This window comes from Motacilla alba, chromosome 10, assembly GCF_015832195.1.
Source record: "Motacilla alba alba isolate MOTALB_02 chromosome 10, Motacilla_alba_V1.0_pri, whole genome shotgun sequence".
NCBI lineage: Eukaryota > Metazoa > Chordata > Aves > Passeriformes > Motacillidae > Motacilla > Motacilla alba.
This window is the reverse complement of record NC_052025.1, coordinates 5,248,998-5,264,535: the sequence shown is the minus strand read 5'-3', so window position 1 is coordinate 5,264,535 and position 15,538 is coordinate 5,248,998. Positions and strand designations below refer to the sequence as shown.

The window sequence follows — 15,538 nt, the reverse complement described above, 5'->3', positions numbered from 1 at the left end:
TCAATCCAGCAGAAATGAAAAAAAGTGTTCCTTTCTGGCTAACATATGAACTCAACCTGTTTAGCACAGGGTCATTTAAACACAACCAAAAAAGGGAGCCTACGCAGCAGAGAACAAGAGGCTGAAGGCAGAAAGACAAAGCTGAAAGAGCCAAAGCCTGCTCCCTTTTGCAACACTCAGACTTTTGCCCACCAATACATGTGCTCTGGAGCACGTGGTTTGACAAGCTGCTACCAGCCAGACTGGCTGCTGCCAAAAAAAGGGGGTCTCAAACCATCCTACTTGGCATTCCCAGCAATTCTCTTGGGCTAATCCTGCCACTCACCTGTCCCCACAGTAAACCACTTCTGGAAACTACACAGGCCAAAGAAAGGGATCGGGAGAAGAGGCTGATTGCTGCTGCCTGCACACCCTGCACTAGCACACGGCAAGGGCTGGGCTCTGCTCTCAGCAGGAGCTGCCTGCAGGGCCTGAAAGGCCCAGCTGAGCCCCCAGCAAACACAGCTGAGGCCAGCTGTGTTGAGCAAGCAGCCACAAGCAGCACATTCTCTCAAAGGAGAGAATGGGTTAGAGGACAGCACTAAAACAGGACCTGAAACTCAGGAGGGGACAAGGTGTGACAACAACACCTCAACACTGCTGGGTTTACAGCAGGAGCAAAGTGACATCAACCAAATGTGACATCTGTTGATGAAACACGCATGACCTCAAGACTGCTTAAAGCCAGGAGAGCCTTACTAATGCCTACCTCGGCACAGAACTGCATTTTACTCAGCCTTATTTATGGCTAACAGAAATCAGCAAGGAATCCATTTCTGTAGGGACTGAGGAATAAAACAATTCACAAGTGCCTGTGCAACATAGTAAAAAATGCAGAGTTACTCTGTATAATGCACAGCCATTTTGATAACTCTGACACTAGTGTAGAATTACATTTTCCTTGCCTAAAGGTATTTCAGAGACTGAATTTCACTTACATAATATCAGTGCAGACTGTCTTTCAGTTTTGAAAGCACTGCATTTTAATCAAAGTCAGAGAGATCCACCACACCATACCTTTTCAGGAACAAAGCATGGTCATTCATAATGCAAAATGTACCTGTTCCCATTAAAAACTGGAGTTTACATCTCAGGATATTTACCATACTAACTTTTTAAGATATTGCAATCACTAAAAGACAACTTACCTAAGCTTAATGAAATCTAGTCATAAGACTACTCAATTTTATTTCATTTTTAAAAATCTGTCTTTCAAGAAATCAACAGATTTTGTGAAGGATACATATAAAATCACATTTATGTTAAATATTGTAGCATATGCAAAGTTTACATAGGGTTACTCGATAAACAGATGTGAAAGGCTCTCTCAAGGCTGTTCTCTACCCCAGTGCAACAGCTTCTATTGCTGAATTGACACTGAAGAGAGCCGTGCCTTCTGTTCTCACTCAAGTTCCCAACGTACCAGGGTTGTCTTTGGCAACAAGACCTTTGGAAAAGTCACTGGGTGTGGGGGAAGTGCAGCTGTCCCGTTTGGCCGCGTCGAGGTTGTTGCAGTACTCCCACCTCTTCTGCTGCAGCTCCTGGAGCCAGTAGGTCATGTCCTGCCGAGTCGCAGCCTGCAGGACAAAAGCAGAGCGCTGCTGAGATCCCTGCGTGCCCGTGCTGCGTGAACACAGTCATTCCAAGTGCAATAATAAACCCAACACAGGTCATCAGCAGATCACCAAGGTACCATCGCTCAAAATCAGTGTGATTTTAAAGAAATAACCACAATGCACCAGGTGCACCTTGTGGTCACATGCACATCCATGATTTTCATGCCAGAATTTTTCATTAGAAGTAGTCTCACACATTCCTTTTCTTCAGTTTTACACTTGAACTTTAGAAAATGCAGCAGCATCTTATATTTTACGCACAGAGCACTGTTTGAACATATAACTACAAATCGATATTATTGGAAAAAAATCCCATACGCATTTAGGAAGATTCCCATTGTCTTTTAACTTGCTTTCTTCCAGCAGAAACCAACAAATGAATAATGCATTGCAATGCCTCTTACTTTAATGACTAAATCTACATACTGTATTTCCTGATGATCCCATGAGCTAACTAGCTTCTATAGAAAAATCATATTTAAAACAACAAAAAACCAAGATCCAACATTAATGCTTAACCTACAAGACTACAGTCAAAAATGTCAATGGGCAGTAAGTGAGGAAGAATTCAAACATTGCTTGAATCAGAGCTCTAAGTCATTTCAAAGCATGTGAAATGGCAATATACAAATACCAAACAGAGACAAGTGAAGGTATCTGACATTGCAGGCGCTCTCATGGAAAAGTTATTGTTATTTCAACATATCTCTACTGCTGCCGTCTAGGACAAGCACCTGACATGGTAACATGGACTGTTCAGGAACAAAAAAATTAACACTGATGAGAAGACACTCCCCTAACTCCTTTGGCTTGTTAGCACACGGAGTGCTTATCTTTCAGCTGGCCTTTCTCCTACCTCCTCCCGAAGTGCATGATGGCATTATCAGTGGAAAAGATGACTATGTTTATTCTTTAAAGACAACCTAATTTCAAACAGTTTTTTGTTCTGTTCCTCAAAAATTAAGAGGGCATCTGTGCAAGGCACAGCTGCTAAAGAATGGGGAGCAACAAACAACACACATTTCCCTACAAAGGCATACAGTGAGTGCTGCAAAAAGCACAGCAATGGCACAGAATTGTCTACATTTTTCACATAAGAACACTTCTGGTCTAGTAAAATTGAAGATTCATTTGCCATTATATTTTGGCCCCAAGAGCAGCTTATAACAAGACAAAGCATAAACAGCACAGCAAACAAAACCTGATGCTTCCCCAGGGTGCTCTCTGGTTCAGCAATTTGCAATCTCAGTTTAACCATGAGAGAGATGGATTTTTATTTTACCTTTTGGCTCTTTGTACCCCTACGAGCTTTAACATCCATGGCACCCTACAGCAAATGGCTCCAAAGCACCATTCAAGGGGATTAAGCAGAAAACCTCAGTTATTCCTGGAGCTGCTGCTCCAGCTCCTTTCAGTACATTATGCACATGGCAGGATACAAGATATATAAATCAAATAAAACATTCATAAATCAAGAAGTGAAACAAACAAGTGACACGTGAGGACACTGAAGAGTCAGTTGGTAAGAAAGATATGTAACCAAGACACTTCTAATCTGAAATGGAAATCAGCTTCATATATTCTTTCTTGCTTACTCACAGGTAACCAGAGAAAACTATTTCCCTCATAAAAAAAACCACATAGGGTAAAGAATAGTTCAGAGGGTCAAAGAACTGGAGTCTGGGAAATGCCAATCCCCACAGCCACCTCTGGCAGTTTGGGAATGATCACCACAGGAGCAGGCTTTTAAGTCTGCAGACTACAGTCACTTCTTGCCAGGAGTAAACATCTCCCCTTCTATTCCTAGCACTGAAGTATTTCCTTTGGAGCTTTAGCCAGTGGCAAGTCTTCAGTTCTGGTAAATTTGAGAGCTTATACTTCCTTTAGAAACACTTGCTCACAGGCCATGTAAAGCAATGTTTTACTGTGCTCCAGCAGAAAACCACCAAGAATTCAAAGAGCTTCCACTAACACAGGATGCAGTGCTTACGTGGTTCTCTTTGCTACCACAACACAGCTAATGAGGCAACCCCCTGCAGTCAACCTAAGTTATACCTACAATTAGCGTCTGCCCATGACTTCTTGAACTTCATGAACCTCCCTCACAATTTGTGCCGCTACCATCTCGCCAATCACCTTCAGAGAACAGTGAATCAATGTTATTGGAGTTGCTCCTTGCTGCTTTTCACTTCCCAGCTGCACTTGCTCCCTACTGAGCTGCACGTCCTCGGCTCCCAGGCGATGCTGTTACACACAGGGCCGGGCAGCAGTGCCCACCTTCAGCAGAAAGTGGCAAGGCAAAGCCTTGGAGGTTCTCACGCCCCTGCTTTAAATAATTTCCCCAAGAATCACTCCGTGCCCTCCTGCTGCTCCCAGCCTGTTACCTTGCCTTCCTTTCCTCCCATACACGGTCCTCCTCTTCTGGAGTCTTCCTCCCTCTTTGAACAGTTTTGGCTGAGTTTATTACAGCATCTCAGTTATTTAAAACTAAAAGAGTATCCTAAAAATCTCTGTTAAAATTAGTTTTGTTTAAACAAAATTAATCGTTTAAGCTGTTGTTTGAAATAGACTGTTTAGAAAAACAAAAACAAAATAAAACCAAGAACCCCACATGGAATATTTAAGTCTTCACCTTCCCCTAATCATAAAGAGCACAAATTTCGAAACATATTTAAAATTAATTTTATCTGTCAAAGAAAGGAACACTTCCATGCTTGCCCATTTCTCATGACTTTTACTAGTATTTGGCTACTGCCCACCATGAGAGCCAAAACATTTAATCAAGCAGAGTAACAATCAATTTCACAAAAAATCCTTATAGCTACTAAGGTATTGCTAAGGTGCTTTCTTACTGCAGAGCCATGCAGCCACATTTTAATGGATGCAGTCCTGCAAGAAGAAAAACTACCATGAATGTCTCCTGAACTGGTGTGAAATAAGGAATTCCTGTAAGTGTACTGCTGCAAACTTACAGGCAACAGTAGGAGTAAAAGACACTCTTAAGTGAAGAGCCATACAGGACCATGTAGTTCTCAACTTAACCAATGGAAAATTACTATAATTCAATTAAAAATATTCCCCTAAATTTTTCCACTAAGAATGATGTAGAACTGTCACCTTCTGATGCAGACATGACACAAACAGAAGAATTATTTGAGGAAAACACCCGTGCACTGCCACTGGACACACTGGTGAAACATGTATGCCAGCATTAAATACTTTAAAGGAAGAGTCCAAATAAATGCAACAAGCAGACCTCACATTTTGAGAAATCTCATGAAAATTCTTGCTACATTTCTGAACACAGACAAACTCTCCCTCAAGCTACTTTGTAAAAAGGGAACACCAGCAGAAAGTTTGCATTTCTTAAGATTTACTATTCCTGCTACACTCAAACAGCAAATCTGGAGCCAGATGGCTTCTTTTGGAGGGCAGCCCAACTTTTAATTAAAGCACTGCAACCACTAACCAGCAAAGTTTTGAGCAAAAACCATCAGCTCAGACAACAAACCACCCTCAGTGCTGAGTTCCCTCCTCTGCTGTGTCAGGCCCTGCAGCAAAACTGTTCAAGCTCGACACCACCGATCACTGCTGCATCCTTTGAGATCACTGACAAATTACAGCATCCACTCCTAAACCACTCTCAGTTCAGCAAGTTTGGTGTCCAATACTTCCAAGCATCAGGGCCCTGAAATCTGCAGTGTCTGGAATGCTTACACTTGGCCAATAGCCCAGAATTTTTTTTTTCTTTCACAACTCTGTGCAATTTCTGTTCCACTCCCAATTCGCCACTATTCACAGAAAAGTCACCCACACATAAGTGACGAGACAGAGTCCAGCATCACTGGCCAGAGTTCCTTTGTTTCTGAAGCAAGCAAAATGTATCATTACAAGACACTGCTTTAAAAATAAATGAGAAATGCTGCCTTTGTTCATTTTTATATATTCATAAAGTTAATTATTCCCCCCCTTAATGCAAGGCCTTGCTGTGCAAACACGGCCAAATGTTCATTTGATAGTATTAGCAGCATTCTGTGTTACAGCATGTATTTGTAGGATCAGTATTTGCATGCTTTTCCATGAAAATATTCTCAAACATAATTTATCCATAATTCATAAAGCACACAATTTTCTGTGCTCCTTTACCCAAAGGGATGGTATCTGTTATATATTTAAATGGAAAAGATTTTTACACACACTTCAGCTTCTTCTGCGCCTGTTGGAAATGTTCAGAAAAACCACAATCACACAAGTGGCAGGCTGGTTATCTACAGCACTAAAATATGAACATTTTGCTTTATTTGCTGTAAAGGCTACAGTATATTTTTTTTTCCAAAATTTTTATCTGGGAAACAAAGCTAGAGTACATCACAGAGTTCTCAGCTCCCATTACCTGACAAACAGCTGAGCAATCAAGATGATGGAATCATTAACTACCATGAAGCTGAGGCATGATAAGAAATAATGCATTCCTCAATAGCATCACCATTCCAATCTGGAATTCCAGTAGCGTATTTTTTATTGCTCTTCTCAGCCTGTAACACTGAACGGGAAAGGCCAGATCACAAGATGTGGAAATTTTGAACAAACAGCAAATTGAGGAAAACAAAGCATGTGAATTACAGGCTGAAGAATACCTTTGACTTGACTTTATTCCTCGTGCTTTGTGTGTAATGTTTTCTTGATAGAAAATCACATTTGCTTTTACCAGGGGCAGGACTGGAGAGGGTGGGAGACGGGTTGGGTTGTTTGGGTTTTTTCATTTGCCATCTTGAATTAATTTGCAATTCTGCCTAAGTTAGCTGAAGGATGCTTTTAAAGGCCTTAAAGAACTGTCACACTGAACTGAAGAAAATTAATTTCAGCTGCAAAAACCTTATTCTTTGGTGAATGACACGGCCACAAAATGCCAGTTGGTCCTGCAATATCCCTCAAGATTTTCATTAACTCCTTCTTTACTATATAAACACCTACAATACAACATCACTTTTATGTACAACCCCGTGGCCACTTTAGGACATCACAACACAAAACTAGCTTTTTCTGCTAACTGCAGAAATGAACTTGATTTTCTTAACTTGCACCATTTCTCAATCCCCACAAGGGAGACATGAATAAAGTTCCAATCTATGCACATTCTTTCCTAGAGAGCACTGGAAAAAAAATTAACACATAAAATATGGGCAGAGTAGCAACATCACAGACCAAAAGATACCCCAAAAAAAAAAAAACCAAAAAAAACCACCACACCCCCCCATGTCTTACATTTGTGTATCAGTGTTGAGGGTGATTTGTGTCTTCATGACTGCAGAAGACACCCAAGGCTGCTGCCAAAGTACTGTCTGACAGATAGTCAAACACATAGCATTTCACACTGCAATCTTTATCACAAATCCTGTGTTTCTCAACAAAACCCCTCCTATTCAAAAGGCACCCTCAACACGAAATTTTTCTGAAGATCTCTATGTAAAATCGCAAATCACTAGATGCTAATTAAAACAAACAAAACTCTTTAAACTGTTGAAAGCAAAGCTTAAACCAAGTCTGCAGTTTTAATGTGCATAACACAAACACTTGGGCTATAAAGGCAGATTCATTGAAGGCAGTAAAATCTTTTACAACTATACAAAGGCAGTTTTTACATGCAACCGACTACACTGCTTTTACCTAAGCAAATACTGTTCAAATTATTATTGTATTAGTTTCCTAGGTAAATAAATCTCTTATTCTCTCGTAAAGCATGTTAATGAATCTGTATTTTGACATTTATACTCATCAAAACAGAATTCTGAAGAGCTTGACACAATCATGCTCCACAGTCCCATGCTCAAATCTCCACTGTTAAGTGTAAGAGGTACTTTCCAGTATTGAATAGGAAGTTCTACTGCTTAACATTTAATGAATTATGTTCTAATACTAAGAATGTTTCTCAGAAAGTACACAGTTCTTGTGAAAAGTTACATTCTATGCAGAAGAACGTTCCTTGAAGGACAGAAATCTGTTTTAACAGAATTCAAAAACAATGGATGCTGCAAATAATTTTATTTCTTCTTTACTGAGTCAAAATGGTTTCCCTGTAGGCTTTTTTTTCCTAGGCATGACAACAGAGGAAAGATATCTTAAATAATCCAAACATTTACCTCTTCTCCTACGAAAATCTGAGTCCTTGAACAGACAATGCGATAAGCAGCTTCTGCTACTATGAGGAAACAATTCTCCCTCCTCTTCCTTCCTCCCAAAGCAGCCTAGACGCAGACTCCTGCCACGCATCATCTTTTCAAAATAAACACTCCAAAACTGAAACACGACCACTCCCTCCAAACTTCCAAAACCCCAACCCGTCAGATTTCTTCGGAAATTTTTTTCTGCCCAGACGATTCCCGAGAACCCACCCAGCCCATGTTCAGTAGAGGCATTTCCTCCTCCTTAGGGGAGCACGGTAAACACGAAATCGTAAAGGAGAAAGACGCAACTAACAGACAGCTGGGGCCAGCCCGGTACCGCCGATCTGCCCGGCATTTGCGAAACAGCACCTTCCTCCCTACACAAGCCCGCACAGACGCGGCGGAGGAGCCCCGGCGGCCGGGGCGGAACGGCGGGCAGAGCGCACGGACGGCACCGGGGATGGGCACGGGGCCGGGGCAGCAGCGGCGCTGGGTCCCGCCCGCCCCGGGCCTACCTTGAGAACGGTGACGGCCCCGCCGGGGCTGTGCACCTCGAAGGCGGCGGGCTCTTCCCCCGCGGCGCCCGCGCCGGCCTCGGGCTGGTGGTAGCTGAAGCAGGCGGAGGCGATGTCCAGGTGCCCGAGGGGCAGCGGCTCCTGCGGCCCCTTGAAGTAGTAGAGGTAGCAGCGGCGGGGGTCGAACACGAACCAGCGGCTGCGGAAGCCGCGCAGGGGCCCCTTGCCCGACAGCTTCTGCAGGTACCCGCAGAGCTTGGGGGTGCCGGGGCCGGGCTGCTCCCCGGCCAGACCCTCCTCCCCCTCCGAGCCCGCCGCCGGCATCGCCTCGCCCGCCGCGGACGCGGCCCCGGAGCCGCGCAGGGAGCGGGGACGGCTCGACCCGCGCCCGCCGCCTCTCGGGACTTGTAGTGTGGGCCCGCCCCGCCGGCCCGGGCAGCGCCGGCACCGCGCCCGCCCCGGCCGAGCGCGGCCCTGAGCGCGCCCCCGCCGCCGCCGCTCCCGGGCAGCGAGCCCCGGCGCGGCCCTGCCCCAGGAAATCGGCCGCTGCTGACGTGGGAGGCGCTGCCTCGCTCCGCACGCCCCGTGCCGGGCTCTCGTGCTGCCGGGACCCAGCGCTTTTCTGACCGAATGCGATACAGTTTCCCAAATCAGACCTTGACCTATGACCAGATTAAAACCCTTCTCTTGTAGTCTCCTATTCTGAATCCTATCCCTGCCCGGCATCGCAGCAGCAGCCGAAGGAGTGCGAAAAATATATGGAAAATGCAGGCGCATCGGTGGGTAAAAAGCTGTATTTTACAGGGATTAGGCTTGTGAATGACTACAGACCAAACTCTATTTGTTTTTTTTCTTTTTTTTTCACTGAAACGCCTATCACGTTTTGGGCTCTAGGGAACTTCTGGTGTTAATAATAAGGAACTTCTAACATAGGAAACTTGACTGTGAAGACACCAGGCTACCACAGGGAGGTACTCATAACTTCATTTCTCTGAGTGTTTGGAGCACAGTATTTGCGTGTTTCCTTTAAACACGCCTAATGCTCTGGTACTAATACAGAAAACAGTCTGATGTGGCATAGTCGTCCAAAAATGGGAGGAGACTGTTCCATGTTTAATGCCAAACAGCTTTTCATTCTCGCCCTTAAATACAGCAAGGAAGGTTTGCTGTCAAAATAGTTGTTGAAGCTGATATGTGCCATGGTGTTTTTTATTAGTACAATGCTATTTATGAAATAGCATCTGGCTGAATTTTGACAGTTTGGAAGTTCCAGTTACCTAGAAATCCTAAGTTCTCCAGAGCTTCTCACTCTGTCCTCATTTCTAAATGCATTGATTAAATTCTCATTAAAAAAGTAATTGTCTCATCAGAAAAGATTTTCATTCTATTGTAAAGCATAGAAAGGATATAAAGCACCTGAGTATTTTTATGGTTGTCCACAGTTTCTACTTGGATGTTGGCACAAGGAACTGCAGCATTCCTCAAGTCTTCCCCTGTGGCTGTCACCTCCTGACCAAAAATGTGCCAAGTGAGGAGATAGCCAGTGTTCTGCTAGCAGGAAAACATGAGTGATTTGTTACAGAAAATGAGGTATGGAAGTTCCCTCCCCAGTCAACTCACATGACATAAGTGGGATCTACTGAAAGATTACACATTGCAAATTAAGGCTAGACATTTTTCTTTTAGGATTCTTCTAGTAAATGTGGACAGTAAGAAGGGTTGATCCTGCTTTAATAACAAGTCAATAATGTTTCTTCCACGTGTACTGCTCTGTCTCATCTTCCCAAATACAAAGTATTCATCATGCTCTTTTGTTGGCAAGTGTCATTTGCCGGAGCACGAGTTACACAGGGGAAACACTGATTCCCTTTAGAAGCTGCCGCTTTCTTATCTCAGCCATTTAGACAAGTTGAAGTACCCCAGCACTTGTCCCTGATCTGTTACATTATCTCATCAGCATCCTGAAGTGTGGCCTTGCTCTCTGTGAGCTGAGCGCCCATGTGCTGCTGGCTATCAGTGATTACATCCTGCAGCAAATCAAAGAATCACAGGATCCCAAATCCTCAACATTTTTGCTGTCAGTACTTCTCTTTTTAACTTTTCTGTTTAGCTCCCTTAGTACTCTCACAGCAGGAGAATCCCCTAATTTCACAGCTGATTCATGTAAGCATAGTTCCCCTTGTTGGGAAATAAGTTCCTTATTTCATGTATGCACTTTTTCACAAACAGATCCAGATGTGGACTGGCAAAGAACAGCAACTTATCTCTAAGTTGTTGTGGTGAATTAAATGAAAACACTACTTTTACCTGCTTTCTCCTTTCATGTTTTCATGTCCAGGATGCATAGATGACATTCTGTTGCTAACAAATGTCTAGAAAACAACTAAAAATAGCATATCACAAGGCAAGATTTCCCTCCTGCCCAGAGGCCAGGGCCAATGAAGCTTTTGGTCTGCACATAACTCCTAACCATAATGCAACAGGCAAGCCAGTGTTACACACAGTGAGACAGTCATGATACTTTTAAAATGACCACAAAGCTTGTCAAACATGAAAACACTTGAAATTCCCTTTTATTCTGCTGTGGTTTTCTCTCCTAAAAGTTAACTAGTATTTTAGTTATAGCACTTTTGGCTTACAAGGCCAATAACTCCACATAAAAAATAAAAATGTATTTACACTCAAAAAGTTGAGATTGGTCTAACTTGTAATAATTGTAGTGTCTTTATCTTATAATGAATATGAGCATTCATGGTTCCTGAATAAGTCCACATTTATTCTTGAAAAAAGGTAAATATGCAAGAAAAAGGAAGTCTGACATCAATATGGAGGCAGAGGGAATACGGCTTGTGTCTGTGCCAGGCTCATGCTGTCATGTTTACAGAATTGCAGGAAACATGGATAAATAAAGCAGCATATCTGTACTCTGCTTTTGATTAAAGTGAGATCATAACTACAAAATTAGAGTGGCTGAGAGCATACACTGCTTCTTTCCACAAAACAGATGATGCCTATATAACTTAGATCAAAGTTACAAGATGCTTATATAGCTTCAGTTATAAGATATCAATATAATCTGATATATCTACATAACCTGATATCAATATAACCTAAATCATGACTTTTTATATATCTATATAACCTGAATCATAGCTTTTTATACCTGTATAACCTCAATCATAAATTGTACACCTATATAACCTGATATAAATAACTTTCTGTACAATGCAATGGCTAGTATAAAGTTAACTAGTTGCTTAATGCTGAATAGAAAAATAAAAAGAAGAAAAAACTCACCAGGTGGATAGCTTTAGAGATAGATAAGTATAGTATGAATGAGAAATTGGCAAAGGTAAAGCCAATTAGCCACAAAACAAAGAATTTAGACCAGTTAAGACCAGACAGACCAAGGAACACCGTAACTGTGCATGGTCTGAAGACAAAGTTGAGAAGTTCAAATGGGAAGAAGACCTTGGAAACATTCATCAAAGACCCCCAACGACCCCCAAATTGGGGAGGAGCAAGCACAGTGCAAAATCCAATAACCATGAGATCATACTACATAAATTAATTCCTGTGTGTATGTGATGATGTTTTAGGGACACAGTAACACTAAGAAACACTTACTGTATAAATATACCACAGCATTTGGCAAGGGTGGGTGAGTTAGGTGGAGCTATCCCCCTCACCACCAGCACTGCAATAAACAAATTCCTGCTCTACAAACATTGGTCTATGGGGATTTATTTCCAGCCTATCTTTTAGACATCACAGAAAGCAAAAATTACTGTCTCTTGTCTGATATCTTCTGACAAATAGGGATTCCCTTAGAGGTGAGCCCCAGAGTTTTTCAGAGCTCACACAGAACATCCATCGGTTTTTTCTTTCCAGAGCAATGGAACTACAGACAACTGCCCCTCTCCATTCCTCTCCCACGCAGTGTCAGCCCAAACCTGCATGCTGAGATGAGGGCTGAACTATTACTTTTACTCCATATTAACAAACATTTTGCAGGAACCTTCAAAATGTTATCTATGACTGTCACTGCCAAGGTAAGTACTGTCACCCTGCTATAGCCTATGTACAGTACCTGCATATTCTATCACACATTATCTCGAAGGCTGAATGGTTCTGGCCTACTGTTATTGAAATTATTTGGAGATGGAGAATGAGAATAACTTTCCTAAGCTTTTTCTTTAACCAACAAACAGGCAAAGTATTTTTTCAAATGACTGTTTCTGATGCAGTCTGACATGTCATTCTACATCCCCCTGCCTCAGTCACCACAAGGTCCATGAAAAACATCACAGTATTACATTCCAGAATATATTCTTTCCTTCTATGCGAGCAAGTCAGCCAAACAATTACATGGGCTGTTTTAACTGCTAGCAATTTTCCAGCATTATTCTTTAAGCACTAGATGGTGCTCCATTCCTCTTGCACATTCACCATTTGTGTTCCCCTCTCAAAATGGGAACAGATACAAGCTGTGGATAAGCAGGGAAGCTTAGCTGCAGTTAACTGTCTCATCTACCACCAGCTGACCATATGACAACATTAATACATGAGTTTACTTTTTTTTTTTGCTGTTATTGCACAGCATTTTAGGAAGAACACTATGAAAAAGCAACAATATACAATTCAGTGAATGGCAGCATTGATTTCTAGCTGGAAATCTGTAATCTGACTTGTGAAGATATCCAGGCAACTTGGTAGCTGTGTAGAAGAGAAAGAGTCAAACTAGACCCCTTATGACTAGAAAAGCAGGAATTACTTAACTGTGGCAAGAAGCTGAGCAATCCATGTGCACACAGTCCTTGGCCTGTCAGCATCCATGTGGATCCCAACTGGCTGGTGAACTGCTACAGGGTTTGGCAGGTATGCTGAAGAGGAAAAGCAGAATTTTGAGTACTGTTATAGAGATTAAATGATTAATGGGTAAGAGATATAACCAAAACTAATGACACAATTAATAAAACACAATTATTTCAGCTGCATACAGTGTAACTTACTTCCATTTATATAGGTGTTTTCTTTATATTATTACATAAATGGATATAATTCCATGTCGTACTTCATTCCTTTGGAGAACCAAATAGATACATACGATGGGGACTTACAGAAGCATCCAGTAAAAAGAAAGATTCTGTGATCACCTAAGTTTACTAGGTGATACCAGGTGATGCTAAATAGCAGTTATACAGCCCATTAGTGTCTTAAGTTGTGTTTACTTTCCTCACAACATTTCAGAGGCCCAGCCAGTTTTCTCACCTGTCAATCACACTGTGGCCTTTTTCCTGACTTTCTAACTCATGTCCTGGGACACTGTAGCCTGGCTTACACCTTTCCATTGTATTAACTGTAACCATGAAACAGCATTTCCTCAGTGGCTCCTAACTTCCTTCTTTCCATGTACAGTAGTTGTGGACCACTTCCCTCCCTCCATTTACACTATAATAGAAACCTCTTCAAAGAGAGAACAGCTCATAGCTGAAGCTTAGTGCTGATGTCAGATAATTGCAGTCATGGGAATATTGAGAAACTTTCACTGTCTCGTTCCAGTTGTTTTTCCCAGGAATTGCAGGCAGGAACAAGCCCAGACAATGTGTGTGCCTCAGGGTTCTGTACTTACAGCTACAGTTTACGCACAACCCCCAGTGCCACCAGCACCCACTGTTGTAATTCTTATCCAAATGTGCTCTTCTTATTTCTTACCATTTTATCTTCAGTTTGAATGTCCATCTCATTGAAAGCTGATTCCTCTCCCCAGTCTTTAGATATTTAGCTGAGGTTTAATGCTGCAGTGGCAAGTTCAGTAAAATCCACAGATGGAAGGTGTATTGTGAGTGAGAAACCCATTCCCTCCAGTTTCCATCTAGCGTCAATGGGAAAGCAGCTGATAATGACGGAGAGCAAATCGTTGCAGTTTTTCAACTTCAACAGAATGAATTCCAGCCTAAATTCTTTGGACAGGAACTGCTTAACATACTTAGAGGTGTTAGCTAAAAGTTACATCAAACAGTCACACCAGCTCTCTGCAAGTAAGCTTTCTTCAAATCCTTCTAATTCTTGAATTCTTAACTGTGTAACAAGCCTATTCATCACTTTTCAAGAAATGAACCAAATACTCTAGTAAAGGGTGATTGTATTTGTCGAAGATGAATGGGATTAAAAAACCATGCAGATGGTTAACTGAAAGACACGTATTTTCAAAAAAAGAAAAGGCTATAACAGATATAATCCAAGCTAAAAATAGAGAGATTTAGCCAGACTATTTGGTCTAGAATCCAGGCTACATTTGTCACATGAAAATTATTTTGCAGGAAATCTCTATTGCTATTTGTTTCCGTTCAAGACAAACATTACCAGAGCAGCTTTTCCTGTGGTTTTCTGTTTTGGAACTCCTGGTTTTGGCTTTGTGGAAAGACAGGAAGCACACGGACAACTGAGGAAATACAGATTCAAGAGTAAGTCATAACATTTAAATCTGGAGCCAAACTCATCCAAGTCCTGCCCCACTGAGGTAGATACTGAATAGTAGTGCTTTGTAAGAAAAGGTGAGGAGAAAATTAGGCCCTCATATCCAGACAATTCTCTCCTGTGTACAATGTTACCAGAATCATATATGCCAAATTTGCAATTGTACTTGTCAGAAAACACTGTCCAGGTGTGCTCAGTCTGAGGAGTGTCACTTTATACCACCAGCACTGCATTCTGTTGCCTTTCGGGGTACTGAGGAAGGCTTCACAAAGGTGAAGGAATGGATACCGTATTCAAAGCAATTAACAGCTCCAGCAATCACTTTTGTTTGGAATCTTCTGAGGCCTTCACCAAGTTAACCTCAAGCATTTACCAGAACAGCTCCCCAGTCACAAGACTGCTGTGTACTGGCATAACCCAGTTATTTCCTGCATGCAGCCTCTACACGCAGAAGCAGGGCCTTTGGTGAGAAAAGGAGTATCTCAAGTATTGTATTCTGCCAAGGAAGCAGAAAGGAGAGAGGGCTAACAGAAGGTTTTGGGAGAAGGCTGTTGGAAGAACTGAAAGTAAGGAGTAATGAGGACAACCAAGATGCCTTATTTACTGTCAGTGCAATGAGTGTCAACCCAGAGGCTTCAGTCCCAAATGAGACACAGTTCCTGAAGGAATGATAAATTTACCTGAGGAAAAAGGGTAGGATATGGGCAGTTCTTGTGGAGAGCTC

The 15,538-nt window shown here is 42.2% G+C and overlaps 1 protein-coding gene across 3 annotated transcripts in view; it reads right to left on the bottom strand.

The window, feature by feature from the left end:
- TBC1D2B (TBC1 domain family member 2B) overlaps positions 1 to 9,571 on the bottom strand; it is a 32,195-nt gene extending 22,624 nt beyond the window's left edge. Inside the window, exons 1-2 of one of the 3 annotated variants that reach the window (XM_038147626.1) lie at positions 8,335 to 9,571; positions 1,463 to 1,616 (exon numbers count right to left, since the gene is read on the bottom strand). In XM_038147626.1, coding sequence (XP_038003554.1) covers positions 1,463 to 1,616; positions 8,335 to 9,111 — 931 coding nt within the window. In that variant the 5' untranslated portion in view covers positions 9,112 to 9,571. The remainder of the gene's footprint in view (positions 1 to 1,462; positions 1,617 to 8,334) is intronic. The other 2 variants (XM_038147625.1, XM_038147624.1) reach the window with 2 other exon arrangements.
- Positions 9,572 to 15,538: the final 5,967 nt, after the last annotated feature.